Below are 21,144 nucleotides of genomic sequence, written 5' to 3'. Positions count from 1 at the left end.
GGCGGCAGATGCTGGGAAATGATAGAAGAAACAGACTACCAAGTCTTTAAATCTTTGCTATTGTGAAAGAATCCTATGAATGCAGACCTCAAATTCACATGCTATAAACACTTCAGATCGTCCTCCAGAGAACGACTTTTTCCAGGGAGGGTCAGGTACCCACCTTGAAGCTCTCCACTCCGACTGTACAGCTCCCTTCTCTGTTCTCGCAAGTAGGCACTCATGCTGATGGCGTGGGAGGAGGATTCGAACCTGCAATGAAACGCAGCAAAAAACACACAGTGAGGGCGTAACCAAATAGGCGGTGTCCAGCTACGTATATCCCCAAAGTATCCTACCCCATCCATGGGATGCCCACTAGTGGTCCAAGACCAAGACATCCTGATCCAGGGCAGGCTGCCATGGATCGTGATTTGTGAATGGTATTCCTGGCGAAATGCTCTTCCGTGACAGTATTTGGATCTTCTGCTCATTCTTGATTTCAACTGATACAACTTGATCTCTTGCAACTTTCTTTTGTCTTCAGATCCCTCGCCAGGATGCCTATACGCAATCCACAAGAGCATCTCATAAAGTCACTCTGACTTTCCTCCTATACCATGCAAAAGCCTTCAGTGGCTTCCAGCTGTCACCACAGAAATATTGGCTCCCTGGAGCTGAACTCTTCCCTTTCCAACTAGTGAGAGGATGAGCACAGTGGGATGTTTGAAATGATGTTAAATAGCTACACCAGAGAAACAAGACATCTGCAATCTCTCCATAACAGTCCTCAAAAACCATACACCTTCTAAACAGTTGTCAGAATTCTTACCTGCCATCTGCCATATAAAATACTTTCAAAAATACCAAGCTACACAATGTCTGTTCACATCTCCCCAGAAATGATTTCAGAGGCTAGAAACATGGTGGATAGGTTTGTGATCTAGAACATGTCTTTAAAAGCAAAATGACCAAAAAAAGTGAATGGAAACAGAAGCAAATCATACTCCTGAAAGTAACTTACAGTAGGACCTCCCTGGTGGTCCAGTGGCTAAGACTCTGGGCTCCCAATGCAGGAGGTCTGGACTCGATCCCTGGTCAGGGAACTAAGATCCCGAATGCCAAAGGACACAGACAACAATAAATAAATTAAAAGGCATCAAATTCTTTAATTAAAAAGAAAATGTAAAGGCATTGTCCGTTCACTCACTCATTCTTTAAAAAAAAAAAAAAGAGTAACTTGCAGATATGGAACAACAAACAGGAAAAATTATGATTGTATCAAACAGTATATCCTTCAACGTGCTAAGAAATCCCATTTCAAACCTGAGGCTTTCAAAGCCAGGAAAACAGGCCGAGAGGAGAAATCCTTCGAAGAATTATAGCCACTCAGGGGTAAACACAATGAAAGAGCATCCGTGATGATGGGACAGGTTTCCGGTCACAACAAAGGAGCCCCAGTATTTTCTTAATTCTGCCTTTTTTATCCATTCTTTGACAAGGAAGATGAATATCAAGATGAATGTCACTGGGAGGGAAACACTTGAGTCACTTGATCCTTTCTCTGCCCCCTGCCAAGAACTGAGAGGGCATGAATAGCCAGAGGGAAGACCAAGTGCGTGGTACTTCAAAAGTGCCACATGCCAGTCAAGAGCTGACAAGAAACCACTGACCTCCAAAAACCACACTGACAGCTACTGATGAGAAACGGCAAACAGGGGGAAAAAAAAAAAAAACCTTGAGCAAAGACTAGAAAGGCACACGGAATACCATAAGAGAAGACTTAAATACACCCAATTAACCTTGGCTAGGGGCAATTAAAGACAGCAATAAAGTTCTTCATGGATGTGATAGGACAGAGGACTTGCCAGAATCTGAATCCTTTATGACCTGATGTATTTTTACTACTTGGGAATCCTTTTTGTGTTTGCAACAAGCCACAGGTTCATACAATTTTACAGTAAAAGTGGCAAGAAGGATTAGCCAGTCTCACAATCATTTTATAGCCAAAGGCATTAAAGGCCACTGAGACAGGAAAACAGCCCTGACTCACATGACTCATTAATGGTGGAACCAAAACAAGAAAAAGGCAGATCCGTAAGAATAGCCTAATTCTGTGTGAGTGATGAGTTTTCAGTTCAGTCACTCAGTCATGTCCGAATCTTTGTGACCCCATGAATTGCAGCACGCCAGGCCTTCCTGTCAATCACCAACTCCCGGAGTTCATCCAAACTCATGTCCATCAAGTCGGTGATGCCATCCAGCCATCTCATCCTCTGTCGTCCCCTTCTCCTCCTGCCCCCAATCCCTCCCAGCATCGGAGTCTTTTCCAATGAGTCAACTCTTCACATGAGGTGGCCAAAGTACTGGAGCTTCAGCTTTGCATTAGTCCTTCTAGATTACCCAGGACTGATCTCCTTTAGAGTGGACTGGTTGGATCTCCTTGCAGTCCAAGGGACTCTCAAGAGTCTTCTCCAACACCACAGTTCAAAAGCATCAATTCTTCGGTGATCAGCTTTCTTCACAGCCCAACTCTCACATCCATACATGACCACTGGGAAAACCACAGCCTTGAATAGATGGACCTTTGTTGGCAAAGTAATGCCTCTGCTTTTGAATATGCTATCTAGGCTGGTCATAACTTTCCTTCCAAGGAGTAAGCATCTTTTAATTTCACCATCTGCAGTGATTTTGGAGCCCCAAAAAATAAAGTCTGACACTGTTTCACTGGTTCCCCATCTATTTCCCATGAAGTGATGGGACAAGATGCCATCTTCATTTTCTGAATGTTGAGCTTTAAGCCAACTTTTTCAGTCTCCTCCTTCACTTTCATCAAGAGGCTTTTTAGTTCCTCTTCACTTTCTGCCATAAGGATGGTGTCATCTGCATATCTGAGGTTAGTGACATTTCTCCTGGCAATCTTGATTTCAGCTTGTGCTTCCTCCAGTCCAGCGTTTCTCATGATGTACTCTGAATATACATTAAATAAGCAGGGTGACAATACAGCCTTGACGTACTACTTTTCCTATTTGGAACCAGTCTGTTGTTCCGTGTCCAGTTCTAACTGTTGCTTCCTGACCTGCATATAGGTTTCTCAAGAGGCAGGTCAGGTGGTCTGTATGCCCATCTCTTTCAGAATTTTCCACAGTTTATTGTGATCCACACAGTCAAAGGCTTTGGCATAGTCAAGAAAGCAGAAATAGATGTTTTCTGGAACTCTCTTGCTTTTTCCATGATCCAGAAGATGTTAGCAATTTGATCTCTGGTTCCTCTGCCTTTTCTAAAACCAGCTTGAACATCTGGAAGTTCACAGTTCACATATTGCTGAAGTCTGGCTTGAAGAACGTTGAGCATTACTTTACTAGTGTGTGAGATGAGTGCAATTGTGTGGTAGTTTGAGCATTCTTTTGCATTGCCTTTCTTTGGAATTGGAATGAAAACTGACCTTTTCCAGTCCTGTGGCCATTGGTAAGTTTTCCAAATTTGTTGGCATATTGAGTGCAGCACTTTCACAGCATCATCTTTCAGGATTTGAAATAGCTCACCTGGAATTCCATCACCTTCACTAGCTTTGTTCACAGTGATGCTATCTAAGGCCCAATTGACTTCACATTTCAGGATGTCTGACTCTAGGTGAGTGATCACACCATCATGATTATCTGGGTCGTGAAGATTTTTTTCATCCAGGTCTTCTGTGTTTTCTTCCCACCTCTTCTTAATATCTTTTGCTTCTGTTAGGTCCATACCATTTTTGTCCTTTATCGAGTCCATCTTTGCATGAAACGTTTCCTTGGTATCTTTAATTTTCTTGAAGAGATCTCTAGTCTTTCCCATTCTGTTGTTTTCCTCTGTTTCTTTGCACTGATCCCTGAGGAAGGCTTTCTTATCTCTCCTTGTTATTCTTTGGAACTCTGCATTCAGATGCTTGTATCTTCCCTTCTCTCTGTTTTTCGCTTCTCTTCTTTTCACAGCTATTTGTAAGGCCTTCCCAGACAGCCATTTTGATTTTTTGCATTTCTTTTCCATGGGGATGGTCTTGAAGCATGTCTCCTGTACAATGTCATGAACTTCCGTCCATAGTTCATCAGGCACTCTATCAGATCTAGTCCCTTAAATCTATTTCTCACTTCCGCTGTATAATCATTAGGGATTTGATTTAGGTCAACCTAAATGGTCTAGTGGTTTGCCCTACTTTCTTCAATTTAAGTCTGAATTTGGCAATAAGGAGTTCATGATCTGAGCCACAGTCAGCTCCTGGTCTTGTTTTTGCTGACTGTATAGATCTCCTCCATCTTTGGCTGCAAAGAATATAATCAATCTGATTTCAGAGATGCCCATCGGGTGTTGTCCATGTGTAGAGTCTTCTCTTGTGTTGTTGGAAGAGGGTGTTTGCTATGTCCAGAGTGTTCTGTTGGCAAAACTCTATCAGCCTTTGCCCTGCTTCATTCCGTATTCCAAGGCCAAATTTGCCTGTTACCCCAGGTGTTTCTTGACTTCCTACTTTTGCATTCCAGTCTCCTATAATGAAAAGGACATCTTTTTTGGATGTTAGTTCTAAAAGATTTTTTAGGTATTCATAGAATGGTTCAACTTTAGCTTCTTCAGCGTTACTGGTTGGGGCATAGATTTGGATTACTGTGATACTGAATGGTTTGCCTTGGAAACGAACAGAGATCATTCTGTCATTTTTGAGATTGCATCCAAGTACTGCATTTCGGACTCTTGTTGACCATGATGGGCTACTCCATTTTTCTAAGGGATTCCTACCCACAGTGGTAGATATCATGGTCATCTGAGTTAAATTCACCCATTCCAGTCCATTTTAGTTCACTGATTCCTAGAATGTCGACATTCACTCTTACCATCTCCTGTTTGACCACTTCCAATTTGCCTTGATTCAGGGACCTAACATTCCAGGTTCCTATGCAATATTGCTCTTTACAGCACCGGACCTTGTTTCTATCACCAGTCACATCTACAGCTGTGTATTGTTTTTTGCTTTGGCTCCATCCCTTCATTCTATTACTATGCAACAATAATACATGTGTTCAGTTCAGTTCAGTTTCTCAGCCATGTCCAACTCTTTGCAACCCCATGAATCGCAGCACGCCAGGCTTCCCTGTCCATCACCAACTCCCAGAGTTCACTCAAACTCACATCCATCAAGTTGGTGATGCCATCCGGCCATCTCATCCTCTGTCGTCCCCTTCTCCTCCTGCCCCTAAACCCTCTCAGCATCACAGTCTTTTCCAATGAGTCAACTTTTGGCATGAGGTGGCCAAAGTACTGGAGTTTCAGCTTTAGCCATCAGTCCTTCCAAAGAACACCCAGGACTGATCTCCTTTAGAATGGACTGGCTGGATCTCCTTGCAGTCCAAGGGACTCTCAAGAGTCTTCTCCAACACCACAGTTCAAAAGCATCAATTCTTTGTCGCTCAGCTTTCTTCACAGTCCAACTCTCACATCCATACATGACCACTGGAAAACCATAGCCTTGACTAGATGGACCTTTGTTGGCAAAGTCATGTCTCTGCTTTTGAATATGCTATCTAGGTTGGTCATAGCTTTCCTTCCAAGAAGTAAGCGTCTTTTAATTTCATTGCTGCAGTAATGATTTCTTAAGTTCACTTACTCACTTTCAATAACTTATGTTTTCAAAAACCACAATTTCAAGATTGGTTAAGTATCTAAAAATGCTTATGTGGTCTGACGTTCACAGTCAGGGGTGAAGGGTGACAGCATCAAATCTAAACACCCTGAAACTTGCTTCCGGCAATATGCGCAGAGTGAAAATGGTCAGTTGAGCTTGAGGAGGGAAGAGGAGGATGAGCAGGAGTGGAAGAAGGAAGGCAAGGGAGGGAGGAAAGAAAAGGCCTAACAATAGGCCTTAGGCAGTACCTGAGGCAGTCTTAGCTGCCTCCATCAACCACCTTTCTCCCACTATATCTTGCTTGCTGGCACAGCCTCGAGTCTATCTGGGCATCTGTGTTCTCCATCCCTCCTCACTCAGCAGGAAGCTCAGCGGAAGGGGGCCCCTGTCTAGCTAGAGACCTATTACCAAAGATGAACTCTGACTGGTTTAAAGACAGTCACCATGGTCTCCCTTCCCCTTGCCAGTGAATGGTTCAGGAACGGGCTTGCAGAGGGGCTTTGCCACTGGCAGAAAAGATAACAAATGGATGACTAACCACTACTCATGAATTAAAAAGGATTTGAAATGTTAAAGTCATTTTGGAAGGCAGTTGCATGGCCATGTCTTACAAAGTTAAAACATAGTCATACCATGTGATCCTGCAATCACGCTCCGAGGCATTTACCCAGATGAGTCAAACACTGACACCGACACTAAAGCCTGCACAGGAATGCTTATCACCACTTTGTCCGTAACTGCCAGAAGCTGGAAGCAACCAAGATGTCTCTCTATAACTAAAAGGGAAAACTGGTACAGTCACAAAACCAGTATTATTTAGCAACACAGAAGTTGCCACAAAAGACATGGATGAACGTTAAATGTGAAAGAAGCCACTCTGAAAAGACTGGGCATTGTCTTTAAGGCATTCTAGAAAGAGCAAACTACAGAGATAGTTTAAAAACAAAAAAAGATCGGTCATTTCTAGGGGTTCAGGAGTAAGGAGGAAAGGAGGAATGAGTAAGTGAAAAACAGGATATTTAGGGCAGTGAAATTACTCTGTTAGATACTATAATGGTAGACACATGACGTCATGTATTTCTCCAAACCAGTGGAACTATATAACACAGAGAGTGAATGCTAATATAAACAAAGGACTTTAATAATGATGTATCAATGTTGGTTCCTCAACTGTAACGAACGTGCCACACCTAAGCAAGATGTTAATCAGAGGAGAAACTATGGAGCAGAGGAACACTCTGTACATAAGGGAAATCAATTTTTCTGCAATCTAAAATGGCTATAAAAAATTAAGCATATTAATTTAAAAAGAAAAAGATTTGTGGGATGAGTCACACACTTTCCTTGACACCACCATTTTTACTGGAGTGGGACTGAATGCGAAGAGAAAAGGAAAGGACCAAGTCCTTGTTGATACTGTCTTGGTGAATTGAGGAATCCTCTACAGTCACTCCTATGTGTGAGGTAATAACCTTACAAGTTAACCTGTTCACTTGGGGTCCTATGTTACTTGCAGTCTAAAGCATTTTAACTCATACTACAAACAACCTATGAATAAAACTTTTTGTTGTTGTTGTTTTTTAAAGAACAAATTCAATAAACAGAATGGATTTTACTACAGTGTGGGCACAGGAAATCTCCTCTCCTCAAGACTGCAAGATAAATGAACTGCTGAAAACTCCCTTAATGATTAAGAACTCTATGAATACCTGATAGAAAACAAATCTCAAAAGTGAGTCATCAGAGGATACTGGACTTCCAAATATTTAAAAAGAAGGAATCCACAACACTGGGATGTATTTCTGTACTCACTTTACATGCTCAGATATGATTTTTTAAATATCTATTAATCCTCCCAAGGACATAGGTTAGCCAAGATTTAAATCCTGTTTCTACCACTTGCTAGTTATGTTAACTTCTGTTAAGTTCCTTAACCTCTAGTGTGTCAAGTTTTAAATTTTTTTTAAAAAAAACTGAATTTTGGAATCAAGTTTAGAGAAAAGATACAGAACAGTACAAAGAGTTTCTGTATACCTTTCACCCCAAACCCTCCCTAATGCTAATGTCTTACATAACTGCAGTACATTTTGTTGCATCTAATAAATTAACATGGGTATGATATTGAACTACAGACTTCCTTTGACTCTCACAAAAATTTTCCGCTAATAATCTTTTCCTGTTCCAGGATATCACACTGCATTTAGATCATGTGTAATTTTGATAAATAGATTTTGGTTTCCAATGGGCTTTTCTTTACCATGTATGCTGTTCAATAACCTCCTCTGACTAGGGCTGAGCAGAGAAAGGCATTGACCCTGAGAATGAACCACACCATGCCAGTAGTGCCTGGTAGGCTTTGTTTCCCAAAGCTCTGTTAATTCAGGGGAAGGACTGGCTTTGCTCCCAGGAAGGTGTTAGTAGTCTCCTGAGAAGCTTAAGAGCTGATTTTGATTGGGAGTCCCTTCATGGCCTCCACCAATACCATGCACTCATGGTAAATCACCAAGTATTCACTTGTCTGTCTTCTCTACTAAATTGTATGTGTCTAAGCCATGAAATTAAAGACGCTTACTCCCTGGAAGGAAAGTTATGACCAATCTAGGTAGCATATTCAAAAGCAGGGACATTACTTTGCCAACAAAGGTCCCTCTAGTCAGGGCTATGGTTTTCCCAGTGGTCATGTACGGATGTGAGAGTTGGACAATAGAGAAAGCTGAGCGCCGAAAAATTGATGCTTTTGAACTGTGGTGTTGGAGAAGATTCTTGAGAGTCCCTTGGACTGTGAGGAGATCCAACCAGTCCATTCTAAAGGAGATCAGTCCTGGGTGTTCTTTGGAAGGACTGATGCTGAAGCTGAAACTCCAATACTTTGGCCACTCATGTGAAGAGTTGACTCATTGGAAAAGACCCTGATGCTGGGATGGATTGGGGGCAGGAGGAGAAGGGGATGACAGAGGATGAGATGGCTAGATGGCATCACCGACTTGATGGACATGAGTTTGGGTGGACTCTGGGAGTTGGTGATGGACAGGGAGGCCTGGCGTGCTGCGATTCATGAGGTCGCAAAGAGTCGGACGCAACTGAGCGACTGAACTAAACTGAAGGAGTCAGTGCCTCAATTTTTTTTCATGTGTAAAAGAGGATGAAAAATAGTACCCACCCCCATAAGATTTTTATAATGAATGAGTAAATGAGATAATCCAAGAAAATGGCTTTATGCCTTGGCTAGCACTTAGTAAGGACTCAGAAGCATTAACCACTACTCTTGATGCCCAAATTTGATATAATCTGAATTATGATTAATTGAGACTCTCCTGAGTAACCCATTTATCACAGTGCCTGGTACATAGTAAGCACTTGAGCAATGGTAGCTGTTACTGTTATTACTATTAATGTTAATAATAATATTAACTGTAAGCTGTTACCAAGTGACACTAACTTATGACCAGCTGAGGAGAGTAGTTGGTCATAATAAGGAAAAAAGAATGTCCACATTATTCTCTTATTAATTCAAATAAAACCCAATACTACTTAGCTAGCTTTATGACTTTATTAACAACAGTTGTTTCTTGGCACTTGGGGCCTTTGCAAAAGCTAAAATATTTCATTTCCTTTCATTCCATATAAAATTCCCCAGAAACAAGAGGGGAATTTCTCTTCATTTTATATAAAAATACCCAGAAATGAATTCCAGAAATTTTTATTAAAAGTTTTAGATAGTCCAGCAACCATAGTCCAAAATAGCCACTTCTCTTACAGAAGACGAAAGTACACAAAATTGAATATATGTATTTAGTATATGAGAGGACTATATATTGCTACCATAATTCTTTCAAATCAACTTTAACTGGGTGAAATAATGACTGTTAATAAAGTAGAAAACCATTAAACTTGGATCTAACACATCTCAACATCTATCTTACCAGCAGTGAGATACTTACTTGAAAAGAGAATTTTTTGGCCTTTGAGGTTTCTTCTTGGCAAAAAAGGCTGCACAGTCACGTCCACTGCTGGCATAACTGAGCTGAGCTGATGGTTCAGAGGCTGTACGTGTATTTTTCATATCCAAGTACTCAGTCAACAGCATCTGTACAAGCAGATAAACAGATTAAAATTAACATGCACCTTTACGATATGCAATTTTAAAACCATGAAGACCTCATTCTAAAACCACCTTGACTAAGAAGGATATTAACCTAGCTATTCATTATTTCTAGTAGTAGACCTAAGGAAAGATTCATTATGGCCAGAAAGCCATCAATTTGCTAAAGTGAGTTAAAGTGAAATCGCTCAGTTGTGTCCAACTCTTTGCGACCCCATGGACTGTAGTCTACCAGGTTCCTCTGTCCATGGGATTTTCCAGGCAATAGTACTAGAGTGGACTGCCATTTCCTTCTCCAGGGGACCTTCCGAAACCAGGGATTGAACCCAGGTCTCCCGCAATGTAGACAGACACTTTACCATCTGAGCCACCAGGGAAGTCCCCACTGATTTGCTAACCATGCCTAAAACTGAGAACAGGGTATAGTGGGCATTTGCACATGGGGGTAAATGGGAAGTTTTTATTGAGGGTCTACTATGTGTCAGGCATGAAGTTGGGTGAGTCAAGCAATATACTCCTGCAGTCATAATTTAATCCTCATTATGCCAAATTATAGCAGCATCAGCAGTAACGCCATGTTTACTGAGGGCTTACTACGTTGCAGGTGAGGCGCTAATCCACTTAGATGTGTTACTTCATTTAAAGAACAAAATCTTATCAGGGAGGTCAGTTCTCCGAACACAGACAAGGAAACGGACCAGCAATCTAAAACACCTGCCAACCAGGCCAGCGCAGGCCACAGCGGACTAGGTGGTCTTGACCTGCAAATAACTTTGAGGCCACTACTCATCTGCAGAGGGTCAAAGCAACAGGTTTGTTGTTGTTTTTAAATCACTACTGCCAGCAGGTCCTGCTTGTAAAAATCAATCCACTTCAGAGCCTCAGGGGTTCAGGGGCCTGAGCTAGAATCAGTTGTACTATCTCTAAGACAAGTATAGTAAAAAGTCCCCACTATTCGTAAAGAAAACAGCAGATCTGGAATAGAAATCACCACGGTTCCTAAGAACAGTCCCAGTTCCTAACCTGCGACTAAAGTCTATCAACTCACTTGTATAATAACTCGACACATTTACAATGTCCCGATAACCAAGTGGTATAACAGTACATGTAGGCAAACAATTCTATCCATGACGGAAGTGAAAGCTTTTCAGACTCAGGGTCCCATATCACTAGTATCCCTGCACATAGGGATGTGTGCGTGTGTGTGTGTGTGTGTATTCATTCATTCAAAGTGTGAGAACCATATTAAGCACTATCATCAGAAAACATTTATGAAGCACCTGTGACTATACTGCTCCAAGTAAGTTTTAAAGCCAATTATGTCTCTATTATGATTACTGAGTACTTATCACATATCAGGCATTTTAAAAACATGATCTTACTCAATCCTCAAATCTATGACGTGTTACTAATTGTAATTTAGAGATGATTAAACTGAGAATTAGTGGTGTTAAAAAAACTAGCCCATATGGGCGTGGGGGAGCAGAAGTTAACAAGAAATTTCTGTACGCTCTGGCTTCCGATAGCTCAGTTGGTAAAGAATCCGCCTGCAATGCAGGAGACCCCGGTTCGATTCCTGGGTTGGGAAGATTCCTGAAGAAGGGATAGGCTACCCATTCCAGTATTCTTGGGCTTCCCTTGTGGCTCAGCTGGTAAAGAATCTGCCCGCAATGCAGGAGACCTGGGTTTGATCCCTGGGTTGGGAAGATCCCCTGCAGAAGGGAAAGGCTACCCTCTCCAGTATTCTGGCCTGGAGAATTCCATGGACTGTATTGCCCATGAGGTTGCAAAGAGTCGGACATGATTGAGCGACTTTCTCTTTCACTTTCTGTACGTTTCCCATCAATTTACTATGAGCTTTAAAATGCTCTTTAAAAAGCTCAAAAGAAAAAGAGAGGGAAGAAAGGAGGGAAGTAGAAACTAGGCTAAGGTCTTATATTTACAGTGTAACAGGTCAGGATTTCAACTCAGGTTTAGTTCCCACCAGTCTATTTTCTTCCCCATGACAGTCCACTCTAACTGCATAGAAACTATCAATGAGACCGATGCAGCTGCCAGTGAATGGATTTTTGTTGTTGCTGTTTAGTCAGTAAGTTGTGTCTGGCATTTTTGAGACCCCCATGGACCATAGCCCACCAGGCTCATGGGATCTCCCAGCAAGAATACTGAAGTGGGTTGCCATTTCCTTCTCCAGGGGATCTTCCCAACACAAGGATCAAACCTGCATCTCCTGCACTGGCAGGCAGATTCTTTACTGTTGAAGCTGTCAGGGAAGCCCCTGTGGGCTTCTTTTATTTCATCCTCCGCACAATTAATGTACTTCATTTGATTTTCTGTACAATAAAGAGTTCACTGGGAAAGAAGAAAACATGTTAAGAGATTGGTCAATGTTTTGTTTTTTTTCTTTATGAGGTCCCTGGAGTATTACTCAGTATGCTGAGGAAGTAATATAATGACAAGTACTATCTCTGTTAATATATCACCCAAATTGCACAACAGTCAGAGAGAGAATTGAATTGGGTCTCTAGTAACAATTCCAGTGAGGGACTCAATTATTTTGCAGATTTAGCGCTGATGTTAATAAAGTTTGCAGGAATCTGTTATCAAAAGAAGTTCAGTAAATCAGAAAGGAATTTCAACTTGTTGACATCTTTCACATTTTAACACAGAATGATGTCTACAAATACCCTGGTTTCACTTAAATGTTGGTTATTACACCAGTATGGCAGAATTATGTTTCTACCAAAGCCACACTACACCAAAGTAATTCTTCTGAAGTAATTATTGTCCTAGAAATCAATGGCTGTCCTTTTATAATAAAATATTGACTGACCAGGACATAACTAAGCAGCGTCCTTAAAATCCAGGTATTTTATGGTCATGTTCTTTTTCTCCACATCCCCTTAATTATTAGAGCTCAGGATTCTTAGTCTTTCTATTCATCAACTTCTCCCTATCTATACAAATGTACTATTTCTAATACATTTTTCTGTTGACAAATATCTTCCTTTGTCACACAAATATCTCACAATCTATTACCTTGTTTCCTTTCTGTCTTTTGGTTCTAAACTTTAAAAAGCAGTCTCCACATATATTATGTCCTCTACCATGATGTGGTCTTTATCTTCATTTCTCTCCCAAGCTTCAATCCTACATCTGTGACTTCATGCCTGACCTATTCATTTATTTCACATAAAATCAATCCTAAATTCTGAAACCTAAATCATCTCCCCATAAAAATTAGTAATTCCTTCTTTCAACTTTCTGTTTAGTATTTTCTTACTGTCACTGATCTCCAGGTTTAAAACTTCAGAACAATCTTTAATACATTCCCCCTTATCCTTTGTATTCACAAAGGAGTCTGTGCCCAAATTCACTCATCTCTCTTTCTCAACTCAATGAGTTTGCCCTTCTGGTCCATTCTGACAGTCACCACCAGTGAGTTTTCCTCATTGAGTTCTCCCATCTCTTATTCTTCCAATCCTCCTACACCCTCAATAGTGTTCTTCCTTAAAAAAATGTTGCTCAAAAAAAGTGTAAAAGTGATTTTATCTACAAAACAGAAATAGAGTTACAGATGTGGAAAACAATCATGCACAGTTACAGGGGGGCAAAGGGCAATTAGGATTGACATATACACACTGAAAAAGAGAAAAAAGTGAAAGTGTTAGTTGCTCAGTGGTGTCTGACTCTTTGCGACCCTGGGACTGCACCCCACCAGGCTCTTCTGTCCATGGGATTCGCCAGGCAAGAATATTGGAGTGGGTTGTCATTCCTTTTTCTGGGGGATGGTCCTGACCCAGGGATCGAACCGGGGTCTCCTGCATTGCAGGCGGATTCTTTTACCATCTGAGACATCAGAGGAGCCCACGTAAAACAGGTTACTGAGAAGAGCCCACCGTATAGCACAGGAACTCTGCTCAGGACTCTGTAATGGCCTACCTGGGAAAAGAATCTAAAAGAGAGTTGATGTATATATGTACAACTGATTCACTTTGCTGTATACCTGAAACTTACACAGTATCAACTCAACTCCAATAAAAATTATAAAGAAAAAAAATAAAAAACAAACACAGTTGCTGCTACCATCACAAGGCTCCCCATCTCATCATTTACAACAATCTGACCTCAATATTCCAATCATATCTTATTCTCAAGATGAAGCCAGCACTCCAATCAAGATCACAGACTTAACTTTCCCCTGTATACACCTAAGCCCTCTCATTTCTGGAATGTTTATCCTAGACTACCCTCTCTCCTAACAGACCCTTCCAAAAAACAGTTCCAATATTTTCACTTCAACAACTCCTTTCCCAGGCCATTGGAAATGAGCTGTTTCCTTTTCTGAGCTCCTCAAGTACCCACTTTACATATCAGTAAATAAGTATTCATCCAAAACTGCTCGATACTATTAGCTATTATCTAAGGAAAAGATGCCTCACCATTAATAAATAGGAGGAACTTTATGTTCCTTAAAGCATTGTATTTCTTTACTTCCATCACAGAGCCATTCAACATACCAGTCAATCAGAAAATATAGGGAACCGATGAATTTTTTAAAAAGCAAGTGATGAGAAGCCTTGATGAATGTATGTTGTTAGATGCAAATTAGCGATAGTCTCCAAAGCAGAAAGAGCCCTATGAATGACTCCAGGGTACAAAAACCTACACTGTGAATAAAGTAACAAAGAGAGAGGTGCAATTTTAACCACAGGCTTTGTGATGTCTGCTTCCTTCCTTGTGTTTCCTTCTTTTTCCTAATAACATTCACCACCAGCTGAAAAATACTGCTTTAAAACAGGTAAAAGTTTTATGTTGACACTCAAATTGGCAAAGGTGTAATTTTTTCTAATATCTCAAAGAACAAATAGCCCCTACTTTAAGATGCCTGAAATGTGTCTGAATTAGGTTAAATCTTCTACTACAGAGTCTTGACACAAACACCAGATGCTTGGTATTAACATATAACCATATCATTTTTTGGTGATTTTACATCATTGTGGATAACATACTGCATCTTCGAAATTGTACATAAATTTCCTAAGCGCTCACGGATGAATTCAAATTTCCATTTTTATGAAAAGAAATAAGCTATACAGCTTGTCTTTTGCCTGGGGAAAATCACCCAAGATTGGAATTCCAGGGTCAAAGGGCATTCATATAGTATCAGATACATTCTGCCCACAGAAAATCTGCAGAAGATAATAATTCTTGATTTTACATTCCTTCTTATCTCAGACATGCATCTCTTTTCTCTTTGTAAGTACCAGGAAGTACTATTTCTTGTTGATCAAGAGTTCAAAAAATTAAAAGGCATAGTTAATATCTGTGCTTTAAGTTTAACTTAAAAGGTGTTCATTTGTATTGGGTTGGCCAAAATGTTTGTTTGGGGTTTTCCTATATGGTATTATGGAAAAACCCCACCTTTCTGTTTAACTTAATAAAACTAAGGATAAGAAATATGAAAGTATAATTGAAAAGCACCTGAAAAATCTATATATACCAGTGATATAATGATTCAAATGTATTTACTGAGTATCTGGTATGTTAGACAGTTCTGTGGTAGAAGCAAAGAAATATAATGCTTTAGCAGAGCACACTAACTGGGATGGTCAGGCATCTCTTCTGCTAGAATACTGATTAGCAGTTCGTAAGATGCTAGTCAGAAATTCCATGATATATAAAGCAAGGCCAAGATGCTGAGATTTATAACATGCTCTAACATTGATAACATCATTCTGAATGAATCCCTCATTTACCATATAGTCCTCTTTATTTAACATATGGCTGCTTGTGGTTATCCATGAAGAATTTTGTTTTTAAATAAATGAGAGATTTACAGACTTAGAATTAACACATCTCCTATTATCAGCTTCTCCATTTATCCAACTAGCTACTTTCTGAAACATCGAGATCCTTCTAGATACTTAATAGGGTAGATCCTTTTAGTGTCTTTCAGCTTACAAAATGCTCGCCTCACATAAGGACTGTTTCCCAACCATTAATGGATTTGGGAGGAGCCAGGCCTGTACCCTGGGATCTCTCTAGGTCAGAGCCTACTTTGCCAAGGAAACAGCCAACCCTCAATCAGCTAGTCAGATTTCTCTCTCCTAGGAATGTGTTAGTGGGATACAGTCTGTGCTGGTGAATGTAAGTGAGGAGATGTAAATACCCTGGGGCAATCATCTTTTACCATGTGGATGAAAAATCACAGAAAGCCAATTTGCACAGAGAGAATAAAGAATGAACCAGAGGACCAGAGAGAAATGAGAAGACTCACAGCAGAGAGATTCACAGTTTGCAAACTAAGTTTTCCACAGTGCAAAGGTCTCAAACTGATCTGATAAGGTCTTAGACTTTCTACCCTTGGGTCCCGCAATATATCCTTACAGTCTTCAGTATGTTTTCCTTATTTTTTCCTTATGATAATCTGAATGAGTCTTTGTTTCTTCACTAAGCTATCTCTGGATAAATGAATATATACTAATATGCATCTATGTATATATCCTATGTATACAGAATATATTATATGTATACAGAATATATTATATGTATATATTCTATGTATAAATAAATATATACTAATAATATACTAATATGCATCTAAACAGGAGTAGTGGTTTGCACAGATTTCAACCTTTGCGACTAGGAGAGCGATTCTCCAGGCTACAACCTTCATATGTTCAATGATTTATATCAAAGCCATACTGTATTTGTGTCCCTCTACCAGCCCCCTCCCTACCATGAATCTGAGAATTAGATTACTACATGGCGGTAGCAGTACTAAGGTGAAAAAAAAAAAAAATCACCTTGAGCTCCCACTATGAACTAAGGCTCAACTTCCTTATGTGGTACCTTGTATATGCCTATAATAAATACTGCAGTTTTAAATAATTTGCTCTTTTAAAATACAGATGCCCAGGAGTTTCTGTTCTAAGACCAGCAAAGTGGCTTTCAATGGATTAACCCTCATACTGATAATAATTATAAAAGCTGAAAAAAAAAAAAACACAGAAGTTGAAGACCTTATAGAGGAACTAAATTAGGCAGTAACTTTGGTTATGACCCCTGGAAGAAAGGAAGCACATGAGGTGAGCTCCCTTGGCCTTTCCCCGGAGCACCCCTTCCAGGGACCACGCAGTAAGAGCAGAAACCAAGCAGAAACTCCAGGCTGTCTGGATGGCGGACACAAGGCCTAGGTAAAGGGAAACCAGGATGTCCGGAATTTGAGAAGAGAAATTCGGAGGACGAGGAGGAGCAAAATCAGAGTAGTCCACCCCGTAGACTATCACCTTGAATCCAGACAGGCTAAACAGTAAGACTGAAACAATGCAATGCTATTTTTAAAAATGAGGACCACTATTTACAATTACTAAAAACTATCAGATTTCCCCCATAAGGTTGCTAATGAGCGAAATATTTGTAACAAAGAAAAACAGAAAAAGTTATCTTTTGAAAATGGCAGTCTTATTTCCCTATTATATAAAGACTAAAATATTCTGCCATAAGCAAACCAGTCATTCTGCAAATAAAAGGCTGCCTGCTTAACTATGCTCATTATCAGTGGCAATTGTATCATTAAGACTACTATGTATATGGTCTTGTGAACAGTTCCTTAGTGTTCAAAGTAAAAGAAACCAAAAAAATTCCAAGAGTTACACAAGTATTTTCTGGTCCTCTGTCAAATTCCTGATAAGTCTCAAAGAGACAGTTAGCTCCCCTCAGTCCCCTCAAAAGAAGAGTTTTTAGCAAAGAAATCCCAATTTTAAAAGAAAGTTTTCATTTACTTTAAATTAAATATATTTACTTAATATGTAAAATGTGCAAAGTATTATCCTGGATATGAAAACAAGACTAAAAAAAAAAATCCTAATATCAAAACAAGTGAATTTTACTACATATAAATTAAAATTTTAAGGGAATTAAAAGTCAAATCAAGCCAAATCAATCAAACCTTCCCTCAATGTGCTTATCTAGTCATACAGACACAAGAATGACTATAACACAAGAGAGAAAGTAGAAAGCATCGGGTCAAAGAAATTGTTGTGAGCATTCCCAGGAGGAGGGCAAGACATCCCACTCCAGCATTCTTGCCTGGAAGAATCCCATGGACAAGCGGAGCCTGGTGGGCCACAGCCTATAGGGCTGCAAAGAGTCGGACATGACTGAAGTGACTGAGCATGCATAGGACAATAAAGAGTTTCAAGATCACGGCACAATAGGACAAAAATATAATCTTATAATGTATAAAAAGCAAAAAAAAAAAAAAGGCAGAAAGGACAGAAAAAACAAAGAAACAGTGTTGGGAAAATTTCAGGTGCCTTCTTAAGTTAACTACAAAATAGTTCAGGTAACATAAAAATGAAGCCTGAGAGATAAGCCTGGAAAAGTGGTAAATTCACAAACTTCTCAGGGTCTGTAACCCTAGTACTGAAGTCAAGTACAGAATGAGGAGGCAGGAAAAAGCTTTCAATAGGTAAATAAAATGTGGATGGATATACTCTAAGTAAATTAATCTGCTAGTATATAATAATAGATTAGAAGGCAATGGGATTTGCAAGGGAAAAATGAATGGTTAAGGTAATAAGATAAAGGGAGGGGACAAGGGAAAAAAACCTACCAAGATGAATTTTTAAACATAAAAAGGATTTTAAGCTAAAGTAGTGGCAATGAGATTTTACAATTAGGCATACATTTCTGAGTTGATGTCTAGAAGAAAAATGAAAAAAACTTAACCAGCTACTCTAGAAGGAAAGAAAACAAGTTTTAAAATGGCAAAAAAGACTGCACATTCAAGGGACTAAAAAAATATGGTTCCATGAACAATGATCAGGAATGCAGTAAAAATGAGTTTGATAGGAACAATAAATTTCATTTGGAATATAATCCCTTGTCAAGCATATGAATATTCATATACACCCTCAAACACATAATTGTGAGAGGGGAAATAATGCTGATGAGATTTCCTTGATTTATACACTAATTAACTTCCATTAGGACTGTTAAGTGTTTGTCTAGGAGTTCTCTGAAGGATACTGTGAAGGACATATATTTTTGAATATTTGTAATCTGATTTTATCCTTTATTTTTAGAACAGCATTGTTGGGGCACAATTTACACACCATAATCGTCATGTATAGTTCAACAGTTTTTAAGTAAATGTATACGTTGTGCAACCATCACCACAATCATTTTAAAATACTTCTAACATTCCAAAAATTTCCCTTATTATGTTACAGGTTTTTTACAGAGCCTTTTATTAGACTGAGAAAGTTCCTTTCTAGTACTAGTTTGCTGAAAGGTTTTGCTTTTGTCTTTTCAGTCGTCAGTGGGTATCAGGTGTTTCCCAGTGTCTACTGAGATAACTGCGTGGGTTTTCCCATTATTCTATGAATATGGCATACTACAATGAGTGATTCTTTTTCTGATAAATCCCAGTTAACTGTGGTACATAACACAGTTTATATGTTAAAGGACCCAATTTGTTAGTACTTCATTTGAGGTTTTTGCGTCTATGTTCACGAAGGATACTGATCTATAGTCTCCTCTGCTATCTCAAATTTTTATCAAGGTAATAATGGACTCACAAGGGTATGCTGAAAAATGTTTCTTCATCTCTGTTTTCCAAAACAGAAATTGGTATTATTTCTTCTTCAAATGCTTGATAAAATACTTGTATACTTATGTATATGCAGGAATTTTTTTTAATTATTTAATTTATAGACATAACTTGAAGATACTGTGGGTTCGGTTCCAGACCATTCCAATATAGTGAATATAGAAATAAAGCAAGTCACATGATTTTGTTTCAAAGAGCATATAAAATGTATGTTAACACTATACATGTCCAAGAGCGTTATGTCTGAAAAAATGTACATACTATAATTTTAAAATAATGCTATTGAATGTATAGCACCAACAGAATTCCTCAACATAGGATTGCCACAAACCTCCAATTTTTTAAAAATGCAATGTCAGTAAAGCTCAATTAAACAAACTGCTATAAAATGAGGAATGCCTATATTTACTATAGGACAATTTAGATTTTCTATTTCTTCTTGAACTAGTTCCACTATTTTGTTACTTTCTAGGAATTTGTCCACCTCGTCTAAGTTGTCTAACTGGGGTTATTCATCACAATCTTTTTAACTTTTATATGGCATACAGTGATGCCTTCTGTCACTCCTAATTTCATCATTTTTTGAGAATTCTCCCTTTTTTAATTTATCAGTCTAAAGATTTAGTAGTTTTTGATCTTCTCAAAAAACCAATTTTAACATCATTACTTTTTTAAAATTTTCTGCTGACTTTTCACTCTAATCTTTATCATTTTTGTCCTTCTGCTTGCTTTGGGTTTCATTTTTCCCCCTCCTTTTTCAAGATCTTAGCGTACAAACTTTGATTGTTGATCTTACGTCTTTCTTTTTACACCCACGGTGTATTTAGAACTTTGTTGTTTTACTTAAAAATATTTTGAGACGTGCCAAAATTTCTTCCTGTTGTTTATTTAATTCTGTTCTGGATGGAGAACATACTTTTTGTGATTTCAATCCTTTTAAATGTACTGAGACATGAACTTCATAGTCGATGATCTCCCATGATAGTCGATGTTCATGAAAGAATCTGTATTCTGATGGTGGTAGGCAGGGGTACTAGAGGTCATGGTAAGTCATGGCACTTGATAGTACAGTTCAAGTTTTATAGGTTTTCTGTCCCATTGATCCACTAATTATTTTAAAAGAGTATTGAAATCTTCAACTTTACAATTGTTGAGTTTTTCACTGACTTCAATTCTGCCAGTTTTTCCTCTATGCATTTTAGATCCTATAGCATTTTTATGATTTTTTTATTTATTGCTTACCCATTTAAAAAAAAAAAAAAAAACAGAAGGCAATGAGGCTATGATGGGGAAAACACAGATGTGGTCTCAGTGCCCAAAGGCATACTGCTAACTACAGCTTCATAATAGCCTCTGCCCATTTCACTAAAACATACTTTAAGGGTCATTCTATATATTTGTATCACTTTCTCGCCTTTTCTCATCAAAGTCGACACAAGCTCCCTGATTTTCTTACACCATTACAAAATGTTAGCTACTGATGATAACAGTCTTACTTTGCAGTAACACTTAACATGTTTCATCATGATATATTAATAATTCCTTTTACCATTACACAGTCTTCCTCAGTCTCCTTAATTTCAATGACCTCTATGTATTACTCTTTGACATTCTTTCTTCTTTGGAAATACTCCAACATCTCCAATTCTGAATTCTCAATTCTGACCACAATGTTTTATCTCCTCCCCCAAAATACATACACCTCTTCCTTCTCAGTTTAAGGTAAAATTCTATTAAAAGAAAGACTGATCTATACATAGGAATCACTTGAAGAATTATTTTAAAAATTCACGT

The 21,144-nt window shown here is 38.9% G+C and overlaps 1 protein-coding gene across 7 annotated transcripts in view; it reads right to left on the bottom strand.

Moving 5' to 3' along the window:
* EXOC4 (exocyst complex component 4) overlaps positions 1-21,144 on the bottom strand; it is an 807,451-nt gene that overhangs the window by 586,072 nt on the left and 200,235 nt on the right. For all 7 annotated transcript variants that reach the window (XR_009600448.1, XR_009600449.1, XM_060414840.1 and 4 more), the window contains exons 8-9: positions 9,571-9,716; positions 164-252 (exon numbers count right to left, since the gene is read on the bottom strand). Coding sequence is in view for 5 of the 7 variants with exons in the window: in XM_060414840.1 (XP_060270823.1) it covers positions 164-252; positions 9,571-9,716 (235 nt within the window). In the remaining 2 variants the exon portion in view is untranslated. The remainder of the gene's footprint in view (positions 1-163; positions 253-9,570; positions 9,717-21,144) is intronic.

The sequence above is a fragment of the Ovis aries genome, chromosome 4 (genome assembly GCF_016772045.2).
Source record: "Ovis aries strain OAR_USU_Benz2616 breed Rambouillet chromosome 4, ARS-UI_Ramb_v3.0, whole genome shotgun sequence".
Lineage (NCBI taxonomy): Eukaryota > Metazoa > Chordata > Mammalia > Artiodactyla > Bovidae > Ovis > Ovis aries.
This window is presented reverse-complemented; position numbering and strand designations above follow the sequence as displayed.